At 46.3% G+C, this 12,077-nt stretch overlaps 1 protein-coding gene across 9 annotated transcripts in view; it reads left to right on the top strand.

Moving 5' to 3' along the window:
* The first annotated feature begins 1,445 nt into the window (after positions 1-1,445).
* The window catches only part of L3MBTL4 (L3MBTL histone methyl-lysine binding protein 4), a 555,652-nt gene continuing 545,020 nt past the window's right edge, over positions 1,446-12,077 (top strand). For 4 of the 9 annotated variants that reach the window (XM_051851421.2, XM_051851409.2, XM_070049960.1 and 1 more), the window contains exon 1: positions 1,849-1,986. Coding sequence is in view for 2 of the 9 variants with exons in the window: in XM_051851406.2 (XP_051707366.2) it covers positions 1,473-1,594 (122 nt within the window). In the remaining 7 variants the exon portion in view is untranslated. Of the gene's footprint in view, positions 1,595-1,717; positions 1,987-12,077 lie in introns of those variants that run through there. The other 5 variants (XM_051851406.2, XR_007921517.2, XM_051851407.2 and 2 more) reach the window with 5 other exon arrangements.

Below are 12,077 nucleotides of genomic sequence, written 5' to 3'. Positions count from 1 at the left end.
CCAACAGCACTTTAAAAATTCTGTAAGAAGTGAACTACAGTGATGTGTCCCTGCTTACATTTCCTGAAAATTTGAATAACAGTGTAGTATACAACAGATGCCAGCGTCTTTGAATATCATCCTATCTTGTTGTCTGTGCTCTGCACCTATGCATTTATAGATAGGTAGCCCTCCATGAGAGTCCCTGCACCATCTGTTTTATGGGCACATACTTTTCCTTATTTAAACCTAGCGCAGGAAAGAAGTGTGTTTCTGCTTTCCCAAATCTAAACCCAGCATATTGCTTAAACACATTATAATAATAATTCTATTTCCCATAAAACAAAAAAGAGTGAGCACAAGATGATGTACATTCACTCTACTTGGATTTCAATCCAGCTCTGTTTGATGTTGTATGACATCAGTGTTGATTTTTTCTGAGGGACAGGTGGATTCAGAAGTGCCCTTTGCTCTTTCTGTGCTGAGAACAGTTTCATGTTTATATCGCTAACACCTAGAGTCTTTAATGACAAATACACACACCTGAGAGAGAAGATGGCGTGTAAGCCGCAGTAACTGCCGCTCTTGCCCTTCACCAAAAGCTTGGTGCTCCCGTGAGCAGCAGCAACGGAGAGCTCTCCTCCACCCATCACCCCCACAGGGCACCACTGATTTCCTCCAGCAGGTGAGCGAGCATCCACAGCTGGTTCCCTCAGGTGTGCCTGTTATCACAGAAACACATGGAAACGGTACAAAGTCTTAGCACAAACATGTTAAAATGGAGTGGAAACAAGCCCAGCATTCCGCTGGGAGTGTTAACACATTTGCCTCTCTGTAGTGCTGCCGTCTGCTTCCATTTCTCTATCTTTTTGCCTCTGCTCTTTTCCTGATAAGCACGAAGGACACGGTTTGTTGTGTTCCCACTTACCGATTTCTCCCACCACTGTTCTTAATTTAAAAACTGCATCAGCAAAGGGTTTTTATAGTTCTCTCTTCAATAACGACACTGGTATTTCACCAAATGAGAGTATCATCCCTAAACCCAAAGTTTTCACTCTCGGCTTATGGTAGTCAACAAGAAATCAAAAATGCCATCTTCCATGTTCTTATTGCTAACGTGTAAAATTATTCAGTATCTTTCGCTGAAAGCAACCAACTCACACCTACTTTGTACTATTATTTGCTAACTGGAGTTTACCGGTAAGACACTGCAATGAGAAAAAATTTCATTGCAAGTCACAACATAGCCTTCAGTAACCAGCTACATTTTACCATAAACTAACATAAAAGATTTAGTCGGTTCCTCCCAAGGCAGGCGACATGACCTACGGGAGGCCCAAGGGAGCCGGAGAGACTTTAAGTTCCTTGAGGGCAGGGACTGAATGTTCTCGGCTTCCTGTCCAATCCCAAGCAGCCGGGTCAGGGTCGGTGACCACTACTGCTCGCCCCGTGTGCGGAGTATTCTTTTATTTTGAAATGGTCTAAGGGGACGCATGTGTAGCAAAGTCGAGAGCTGGAAAGGGGCGTCCCAGAGGAGGCTGCTAAATCGCAAAGACAGGACTCGCGGAGAACACCCTGAGGGAGACCGGCCCCGCACAGCGGAGAGGACAGGGGGGTGAGAGCCCTGGGACACCGTGGCGGGGGAGGGTTCGTAGGAGACGAAGTAGCCGGGTTTTTTTTTTTGGGGGGGGGGGGACTCCTTCCCAGGGAACAGAGAGAAAACCGCCTCAGAAAACCAAGCTGCAGCCGCCTCCCTCCCGCGGGCGAGCTCCGACCCCGGCGGGCCCAGCGTCACCCAGGCTCCCTGGGGAGTGGAGCCCGGAGCGAGGCAGGTGCGGCGGGAGCATGCGCACGGGGGGCGAGGCGGGGGGCGGCTCCCGCGCCCCAACCCGCGCGTGCACCCTCGCGCCCCTCCCGCCAGGCACCGCGGGGCCAGAGGCGCCGCAGCCCGGGCCGGCCGAGCCTCGGCGATCCCGCTCGCCCCCGCCTGTCGCCGCAGGGCTCGGGGTAAGGAGGACACCCGCCGGCCGCGTGGGATAGCCGGGAGCCCGCGTGGGCGCCGCCGCGCAGGGCGGCCCGAGGCGTCAAGGGGGCGTACGCGAATCCCGTGGCGGGGGCCGGGCCGGGCCGCGGGGGCGGCGGCCGTTGGCGACGCCTCCGGCCGGGCCCGGTTCTTTCTCTTTCGCCGCTGGGGCGCTCCCCGGTTTCCTCACACGAGGCGCTGCCTCACTTTGTCTGCCACTTCGGACGGGCGCGGACTCCGTGGAGTCCGCTGCCCGCCGAAGGACCGGGGCCGGGGACTCGGGCCTCAGAGGGGCGGCTCCCGGCGGCCCTCACCCCTAGGCGCCCGGCCGTGGGAGTTTATTTCTGGCTGTTGTTTCCTCCTGGGTCGACGACCCAGTCAGCCTGCTGCTCCCCCTTGGCTGGCAAGGGTCGCGTGCCCGGACAAAGTGCTGTCCCTTAAGCCGCCTCCCAGAGTTGTGCCCAGGGTGGATGGCGGCACGAGGGGGTGCGCGCAGGGAGGACCCCTGGCCGGTGCCCCGACCTGGGACCTGCGACGCGGGCGCCACTGCTTTCCGTGCATCGCGGAGCCAGCAAGGTCCCTGGTGGGAGCAAAACGAGCAGGCCAGGCTTGGGCCAGCGCTGCAGTTACTTGCGGGATTGGTGGCAGCCTTTTGTTGAGGTCTGAGAACGGGCGGTTCTGTCCCCTTGCCTGTGATCTGGCGTAGTCATTGGTTAAGGTACTCAGGATGTGCTTTATGTTATGTATGTAATTTATCCACTTAGAGGGACCACCTTAATGCGCTGGTGCCCGGAGGCGAACTAAGTAAAAGGGAAGCCCAGTCACTGGTCACTGTGAAACTGCTAGGGGTGTGACAGCCCAGACGGGTTGCAGGTCACAGATAGAGTCTCCGCAGGGAAATGGCCTGCAGGGAAGCTAACTTCAGGCTTGTTTGGTGTCCACTAATTGGAACTTTCAAAAAAAAAAAAAATGCTGATGGCAGGTTTCAATCCTTGGCTGAATTAAGAGTAGTGGAGTCTCTTGGCTTGGTATTTTTTTAGCACCTTTAACTCAGAAAAGGTTCAAGTGGTCAAAAGCAGTAATGGGTTGAAGTTTGTTCTTGGTGTTTGCTAAAGACTTTGCATTTTTTTTCTTCAGGAGATGCTAAAATGCCAATTTCATGTATTTGTTAGGATAACATAGAATTGGGAACAGAGGGTGAAAGAGGAAAGACTTTTGGAGGAAAATTACTGACTTGGTGTGTAATCTAGCAGGAAGGACCTTGACTGTGGGATGGTCGCGGTACTGATGAGTTTGTATAGGTGTAGCCCTGGCCTGGGGGAGTGTTTGCTTTTCACTTTGCCGGGAAATATTGGGGCCAGAAACAGTACTAAAAGACATTGTCTTCTACATTGAGCTCTCATTCATTTCCTAAGAAAGGGTATTTGTGGGAAGACAGAGTGAAGGGAAGTTGAAGAATTGCCTTAACTTTCACTTTAAGGAGAAATGGTGTGTTTTTAGGTTCACGTGAGAACCTTTGGTGAGTGATTCAATCTGAGTACCTCATTGCAGTAGCTGTGTGGTTCGTATTTCAATTTTCACTTCCAGTTCAGCTTTAGTAGTAAGTCATACACCTCCGGTATTTGGCAGGGTACTTGACAGGCGGCTAAGTGTGCATGCCACAAACAGTCAAGGGACCAAGTCCATACACCAGCAGGTGACTGCCAAACAGAGGCGTGGGGTGATCAAAGCAGCCATCAAGAAGAGCAGTGAGATTATGAAGGAAGATTTGTAGATGAAAAGCCCAGGAGTTCTTATTACAGAGTAGGTAGACACAAAAGCCAGTTTGAGAAAGAGGCAGAAAGAGCCCCCGCCCTCTGCCGGCCTCCTTCCTTCGAGTGTGCCTCCCCACTCCAGAGCTGAAGGAGAGATTGAAAATCACCATTAGACAAGTCTTCATTTTTTGAATTAGCTAATTTAATTCTGAAAATGCTGGGGGTTGGTGTTTTGGTATAGCAGGTAAAGCTACTGCCTGTGATGCGAGCATCCAGTATGGGCTGCTCTACTTCTGATCTAGCTCCCTGCTAATGGCTTGGGAAAAGCAGCAGATGATGGCCCAAGTCCTTGGGCCCCTGCCAGCCACTTTGCAGATGAGGAGGTAACTTCTGGCTCCTGGTTTCAGCCTGGCCCAGCGCTGGCCATTGAGGCAATCTTGGGAGTGAACCAGCAGATGGAAGATGTCTCTCTCTCTCCCTCTTTCTCTCTGTGTCTCTGCAACTCTGACTTTCAAATACATAAATAAATCTTAAAAAAATAAAAATAAAAGAGGAAGAAATTCTGCTGCTGGTGAGCTTGGGGAGTGGCCAGGAGAGCCTCAGCTTGGTGGATTGGGAGGTTGATGGGTTCAGTTTGTAAAACAGTGAATTTAATAAGACACTGAAATGCTCTTCATTGTCGAGAATCATGATGCTGGACCAGAAGGAAGCCAGCTAGGAAAAGTTCAGCGATAACATGCAGAGACGGCAGTCAAAAAGAGGAGAGAGGGCAAATGCACGAGAATGGAGAGAGAGAGCAGTTCTTAGACTATGGGCCATACTGGGGAACGAGCCAGAGAAACCAAGAGGTGATCAGATAGGGGAGGAAAAGCAAGTGCCGCAGTAACAGGGAACCCGTGTAGGATCGTGGAGGGAGTACTAGGTTCAGTCTTGTTAGTTACTGGTGAGAAACCTGAACTGAGATGTAGCTGGACGTGGCTGGAAAAAGTTGATCCCAGTGGTAACCCTTCAGTGTGAACTGTTGATCATGTTTTACTTTCTGTTTTAGGGACACGTGTGTCCACCTTCCATTTGTGTAGAAGTTGTTTGTAAAGTATTTCCATCTGGCTGCATTGGTAAAAATCTTTTGAGAATAGTTTATTATAGGAACATACCTCCAAATGAAGAGAACTTTTTAGTCTGTTAAAAAACCAATGTATTATTCACAGGCTTCAAAAAGATGCTTACAGCAAGCAGTCTAAATACGGGTATCATCTTGTACTTAAGCAACATAAAGCAGCACACTGCATTAGGAAACACTTTGGAGAAATGAAACTCTTCAGTTCTTCTGGTGCACCAAGTGCTTCCCTCTGCCTGGGCTCACTTGTTGCCCTGCTCTCCACTGACTGGCAGCTACCTACCCCCAGAGGCCTCTTTTGACCCGCACCATGCAGTCCTGCTGGTCTTTCTCATGCATACAATCATCTTTTGTTTAAGCCTTTGCATTTATTGTTATTTTTTAGAATAATGCTTTAGGAGAATTTATCCTTATTATATTTTGCAAATACAAACAATTTTCCATGGTAGAAATGAAAAAATGGTACTTCAGGATTGTTCTAGCTTTGCTTCCCTGGCCTGGGTATGCCTTTTGGGGAAGAAGTTGCTGGTTGGGGCCTTTAGTGTCACCTACTGAACCCTACTTCCTCATTTCATGTTGATTGGTGTGGTCTTTTAATGAGGCTAGATACTTTGAAGAACGCTTATGCTTCCCTCTTGAAGATATATTTATGTGATAAACGTGAGAATAAATTGTTGGACAGTATCAGGTGGGGGCTGTGGGAGCTGGAGCAATAGTGCTTGCGTATCTTTGTACCATGTCTAGTTGGAGAGAAGGTATTTGACAGGAGGGACAGAAATTTAACACTTGCACAAAGTATTATGGTAAATAAACATTCTATTTTTTTAAAAATTATTTTGTTTATTTGTTTGGAAGAGTTACAAAGAAAGAGGGAAAGACATATCTTCCATTGGTCCATTTACTTCTCAAATGGCCACAGTGGGCTTGGCTGGCTGGGCTGAAGCCAGGAGCCGGGAACTTCCCAGGAGCTTCATCCAAGTTTCCCACATGGGTAGCAGGGACCCAAACACTTGGGGCATCTTCTGATGCTTTCCCAGGCCATTAGCAGGGAACTGCATCAGAAGTAGAGCAGTGGTGACATGAACCAGAGCCCATAAAGGATGCCAGCATTGCAAGTGGTGACTTAACCCCCAGTGCCACAATGCAAGCCATGTACACAAGCATTCTGATAGCTTTTAAAATTATGATGATAGTAGTATTTTAGATTAATCATTGTCCTACTCAGTTCTTTTGCAGGGGGATGAGTTAAGGAATATAACAGGGGGCAAGGCATTTTTGTTGTGTGTGCATGCTGTCGCACTGTGTGCTGTCTTTTTGGGGTACTCACATGGCCCCTGCTTTCATGGAGTGTGCAATTTAGTGAGGACACAAAGGCCAACTCATCACTCTGGTGAGTGTGACTATGGACTCCAAGTGTACTATGAGAAAGACCAGCAGGACTGCATGGTGCGGGTCAAAAGAGGCCTCTGGGGGTAGGTAGCTGCCAGTTAGTGGAGAGCAGGGCAACAAGTGAGCCCAGGCAGAGGGAAGCACTTGGTGCACCAGAAGAAGAAGAATGGCAAGAGAGGCTGGGGGTGGGGGTGGTGTTAATCAGGGAGAGTGAAGCCCTTCAGAAGCCATGGTGAGGATTGTGTGTTTTATTTTCTTGGGATTAGAGGCTTTGAAGTGTTGGAGCAGGAGTGAGGCGTGGTCTGCTGTCTGCTGGTAAAAGCACACTCTGACCACCATCCATGGAATATCGCACAGGTGTTTACACGAGAACGAGCAGTGCTTGGCACAGGCAGGGGAATTTGGGGATGGCTAGAAATGGAGGGACTTGGCAAGTTTTTGGAAGTAAAAGTTACAAGTGCTGATGGATTCAAGGCTTGGGGAAAGGAAAGAATCCAGGATGATTCTCCTGATCTCTAACATGAGAAACTGGTGAATTTTGGATATGCAGAAGACTGGAAAGCTGCAGACCTGGTAACTGCTTAGATCCCACAATACCTAGTGGCCCCTCCTGAATTTGAACCTCTAGACTATTGTGAACAGACACATGCACCATAATATGTATAGTCTTAGAGCCTTCCATTAAGCTGCCTTTGTGCTAGCATCTTCTGTCCTGAGCAGGAAAGTCTGCAATTGTGGACCGTTTCTTACTCAGTTCCCCCACAGCATGGCATCCCAACAATGATTGTGACCCTGACAGGTCTCTGGTCCTGCTGCTGGGAGCCATGGTTTCTTTGCATGGTTCCTTCTGTTGTGATGGTATCAGACTAAAAAATGGGACTTCTTGAGTGACAGAATTTTAAAAGGTGTTTTTGTTTGTTGTTAATGTTGTGATTGATTTCTAAGTAAATGCCAAGGAGCAGGTGATGGCCATAATTTCAGCCTGTATAAATGGGTCCAGGTTAACACTGTTGCCAGTCAAAAGCCCATTTCAAAAATGAGCAAATATTCTGCCCTTGGAATAGATTTTTTAATTTAGCTTTGCATGGTGCACTGGCTGGGTGCTGTTTGGCAAATGGGGTTAAGGCCTAAATCTGGGGTCAACATTTGCGTGTCTAAAGTGAAGCAGGCATAAGAAAATTCACAGAATCCTCTTGATGTTGCTTAATTATTCTTACTTTTAAAAACTAAGCATAAGCTCTTGTGTACCATAAGAAATTTTTCAAGTATAAGGACATTGAGAGAAAAATCCCCTCAGGGCTGTGGGATCAGTAGAGAGTCGTGAGACTGTAGCAAACCAGGGATCTCATGTGTTCTAAAGAGGTAGCTGTTGTTTTTTAAAAAAGGCAAACAAAACACTAGAATTGTAAATCTGCATTTTATTTTTATTTATTTATTTTTAAAGATTAAAGAGAGAAAGAATGTCTTCTATCTGCTATTCACTCCACAAATGGCCACAATAGCCAGGTCTGGGTCAGGCAGAAACCAGGACTTAGAAATTGCATCCTGGTTTCCAACCTGGGCTGCAGGGACCCAAGAATTTGGACCATCTTCCATTGCCTTTCCAGGTGCATTAGCAGGAAGCTGGATTGGAAATAGAGCAGCCAGGACTTGAACTGGTACTCAGATATATGATGCTGGCATTGCAAGTGACGGTTTAACCCACTGTGCCACAATGCTATCCCCGATTTTAAAATTTTTATAAAAAATGTTTATTTTTATCTACTTGAAATGCAGAGCTGGAGAGAGAGAGAGAGAAGAATAATATGAATGAATTTATTTCTTATATGCTAGTTCATTCCCCCAAATGCTCACAATAGCAGGGCTGGGCCAGGCCTAAGCCAAGAGCTCTAATTCCATCCAGATCTCCCACATGAGTGGCAGGAACCCATGCATCTGGGCCATCATAGGTTGCATTAGTGGGAAGCTGGATCAGAAGTGGAGTGGCCAGAACTTGAACCAGGCACTCTGATTTGAAATGCAGGCCGGTGCCGTGGCTCAATAGGCTAATCCTCCACCTTGCGGCGCCGGCACACCGGGTTCTAGTCCCGGTCAGGGCGCCGGATTCTGTCCCGGTTGCCCCTCTTCCAGGCCAGCTCTCTGCTATGGCCAGGGAGTGCAGTGGAGGATGGCCCAGGTGCTTGGGCCCTGCACCCCATGGGAGACCAGGAAAAGCACCTGGATCCTGGCTCCTGCCATCGGATCAGCACAGTGCGCCGGCTGCAGCGGCGGCCATTGGAGGGTGAACCAACGGCAAAGGAAGACCTTTCTCTCTCTGTCTCTCTCTCTCACTGTCCACTCTGCCTGTCAAAAAAAAAAAAAAAAAAAAAAAAAAAAAAGAAATGCAGGCATCCCAAGTTGATACTTAACCTGTTTTAATACAGTGCTTAACACTGCAGGTGAAAAAGAAAAATGTTTTTTATTTCATCTAATTGAAAGGTGGGTGGGGGAAGCAGCAGGGAGAGAGAGAGAGGGAGGGAGAGAAATTTTGTGTCCACTGTTTCACTCCCCAAAATATCCACAGCAGTGAGAGCTGGGCCAGACTGAAACCAGGAACCTGGACTTCCATCCAAGTCTCCTATATGGGTGACAGGAATCTGCATATTAAAAATATGAAATCTCCCTGCTTAACTACAGTGGCCCACAGTGGGTGTCTGGCCTACTGGTTACGATGCCTTGGAGGCAGTGGTAAAGGCTAAAGTAGTTGGGTTCTTGCCATCTACACAGGAGGTACGGATTGAGTTCCTGGCTCCCTGCTTCAGCCCAGCCCAGCCCCTGCTGTTGTGTAAACAAGCAGTTGGGAATTCTTATCTCTGTCTCTCAAATAAGTAAATAAAAATATAACAAAAATAGTGGCCCCAAACTTTTAAAGACCTTGTTATGATAAATAGAATATGCTTGCTGACCACATGTATTTTGTGGTGTGCTGTTTCCCAACTGGTGGGGTCATTTGCTGCATGTGCTATATTTTTAATCAAGTTGTTTTTCTTATTTTCCACGCATGTCTTCCCTGTTTATCATGATGCAGAGCATCAGCAAAAGTGCTGGTTCTTCACCCCACTGGTTCCTGTTTAAGTCTGACTTGATTAGATGTGAGTTGAGACTGGGATGGTTGCCCCAGCCCTGTGAGTCTCTGTCAGCACATGCTGGTGTCCGGAGGTAGAGTTAACAGCCTTGGCCTTGTAACACTTTCATTAAGTCTCTGTGAAGATTTGTGCATATTCCTTTGTTAGTCTGTCTTTCCTCCCAGTGTCTAATTGTTTGTGCCGCTGTCTATTTTCTGCCTTTGTGGGCTTCTGCACCTTTGCATCTGCCTCTTTTGTTATGAAGTTTGCTCTTTCTAGAGGCCTCCATGCCTCCCTGAAACTGGATTTTCCCATACCCACACCCCCAGTGGTGTGCTTTCCTGCCATAATGTACTGTTGTCCGCTGTTTCTCTCTGAGATGTTATGTTTTATTTTCCTGGTTTGTCCAGGAAAAGGTTTTGAGTAAGTGAAGGCTTTTTACCACAAGTTTTCAGTGTTCAACAACTGCTTGAAATGTTAGATGCCCAGTAAATAAAGGTTGAATGATTTAAAGATTTGGGACCGGCATCATGGTGCAATGAGTTAAGCTGTTGCCTGTGACACTGACATCCCATATGAGTACCTGTTTGAGTCGTGGCTATTGCAGATCCAGTTTAGCTCTGCTAATGTGCCTGGGAATGCAGCAGAGGATGGCCCAAGAACTTGGGTCCCTGCTGTCCATGTAGGAGACAGGATAGTTCTAGGCTCTTGGCTCTGGCCTGTCCCAGCCCTGGATGTTGCAGCCATTTGGGAAGTCAATCAGGGAATGGAAATGGAATATCTCTCTGTCTCTGTCTGTCTTTCTCTATGTCTCTCTGCTTCTGTCTCTGTCTCTCTCTCTATGTATGTGTGTATGTGTAACTCTGCCTTTCAGATAAATAAATAAATATTTAAAAAAATTAAAGAATAGCCTGAGAGTTAGAGGGAGAGAGGGGTGGGGTGGGGTGGGGGGAGATATAAAGAGAGAGAGATATGGAAATGGCTCTCCCATGTGCTGGTTCACTCCCCAGATGCCCACAATAGTTAGCACTGAGCCAGAACTGGAGCCAGAAGCTGGCAATTCAATCCAGATCTCTACCATGGGTGGCAGAGACCCACTTGTCAGGCTGTGCATTAGCAGGAAGTTGGAGTCAGGAATCGGAGCTGGGAATCTGACTCAGGTACTTTGATTTGGCAACTGGGTGTCTTTACTGGCATCTTAGCCACTAAACATAATCTCTTCCCTAGGTTGGATGATTTTGTGTCAGTTAGTGACAGGAAAGAAATTCCAGAAAATTCCTAACATTTTGGAATTCTTTGATTAAGCAGCTAAGACTTAGGTTAATTTAAAATGTAAGCACTGACCTTTTAGCAATACATTTTATTATTATGATTATTATTATTATGGTCACATATCAAAGAAAATATAAAAGTTCTACTCTTCTTGATTTATGGTAAAGGATGTCCATTAATTAGCTATCATTGCACCTTTTTAGCTGGTCCTACACATCATAAAGGTGAATTATCAGAGATGCCAGCATAGTGCTTCCAAATCTATAATTTACACACTCTATTTCTGAGGATGGTTAGAACAAAGATTTTTATTTTCGCTCTCTGTTCCAACACAATGAACTTGCTGTGAATTTATTCCCAGAAGATATGTGAATGATTCTGGGGCAACTTTACAGATACAGTTCAGTACAGAAGAGAGCAGTTAAGGTTAACAGACCAAGAATTTGAAGGAATGCACTCACTTCCAGCTGTTGTCAGTCTTTGTATTTTGTTTGAATGGCCATGCCGATCCATTTCAGTACAGTTGATCATTAATAATCATTAGTTCTATGTTATTTTTCTTGTACTGTGAGAGTAAGGATAATATTACTGTCATTTTCTCAGAACTGGCTTACATTTGTGTCCAAAACAATGTCCATTGCCATGGAGTAGATGGCGAGAGGACAGAAAGGAAGCTGTGAAGTGTGCAGTTAGTATTATTCACCAATGTGATGCATCAAGTATAAATTTAACATAGGCATGCTTTTAAATTGCATTCATGTTGAAATCAGTTGTCTTTCAAGTTTCTAGAACTTTTAATTCAGAGTAGCTATAACCTGTGTTGGGACCAGGTTGACGTAGGAAGTAGCTTCTGCTATCTCACATTTCGCAGCTTTGTAAGTTTTTGTTGTTGTTACACATTTAGACTCAGAATTTTTTTTTTAAATTTTAGGGAGTTGAGAAATATTCTGATTCGAGGTTTTCCAATCTTGGTACTGTTAACAGAAAATTTTTTGTTGTCTGCATTGTTAAGCAGAGCACCCCTGATCCCTGCCTTTTATGTGTCTAGAGCTCTTTCTGCTCCTTAGTTGTGATAACCAAAAATGTGTACAGACTTTTCCCATCATCCCCTGGAGTGGGGCCAAGTGGGCAAGATCATCTCGTTGAGGTCCACTGATCTAATTCACCCAGTGTTGCAGATGATAAAACAGAGGTTTGTGTATTAAGTGGAGCTTCCGTAGTTAGAAGTCATTATATCAAAATAAGAACCAAAATGCTAATTATCTAACTTGAGGAAACTTCTTATTAATTCAAAACTAATTTTCTCTAAAAAAGCCCAATTCATATGACAGTCAAAGGTCTCTTTTGATTCTGTTGCCATGACAAGCCAAATAACAACTATCATTATTGTGAATCAAACTGACAAAACATCAATTATTGGTATCAGTTTGGAGGAGTGA

This window comes from Oryctolagus cuniculus, chromosome 10 (genome assembly GCF_964237555.1).
Source record: "Oryctolagus cuniculus chromosome 10, mOryCun1.1, whole genome shotgun sequence".
NCBI classification, from domain to species: Eukaryota; Metazoa; Chordata; class Mammalia; order Lagomorpha; family Leporidae; genus Oryctolagus; species Oryctolagus cuniculus.
This window is presented reverse-complemented; position numbering and strand designations above follow the sequence as displayed.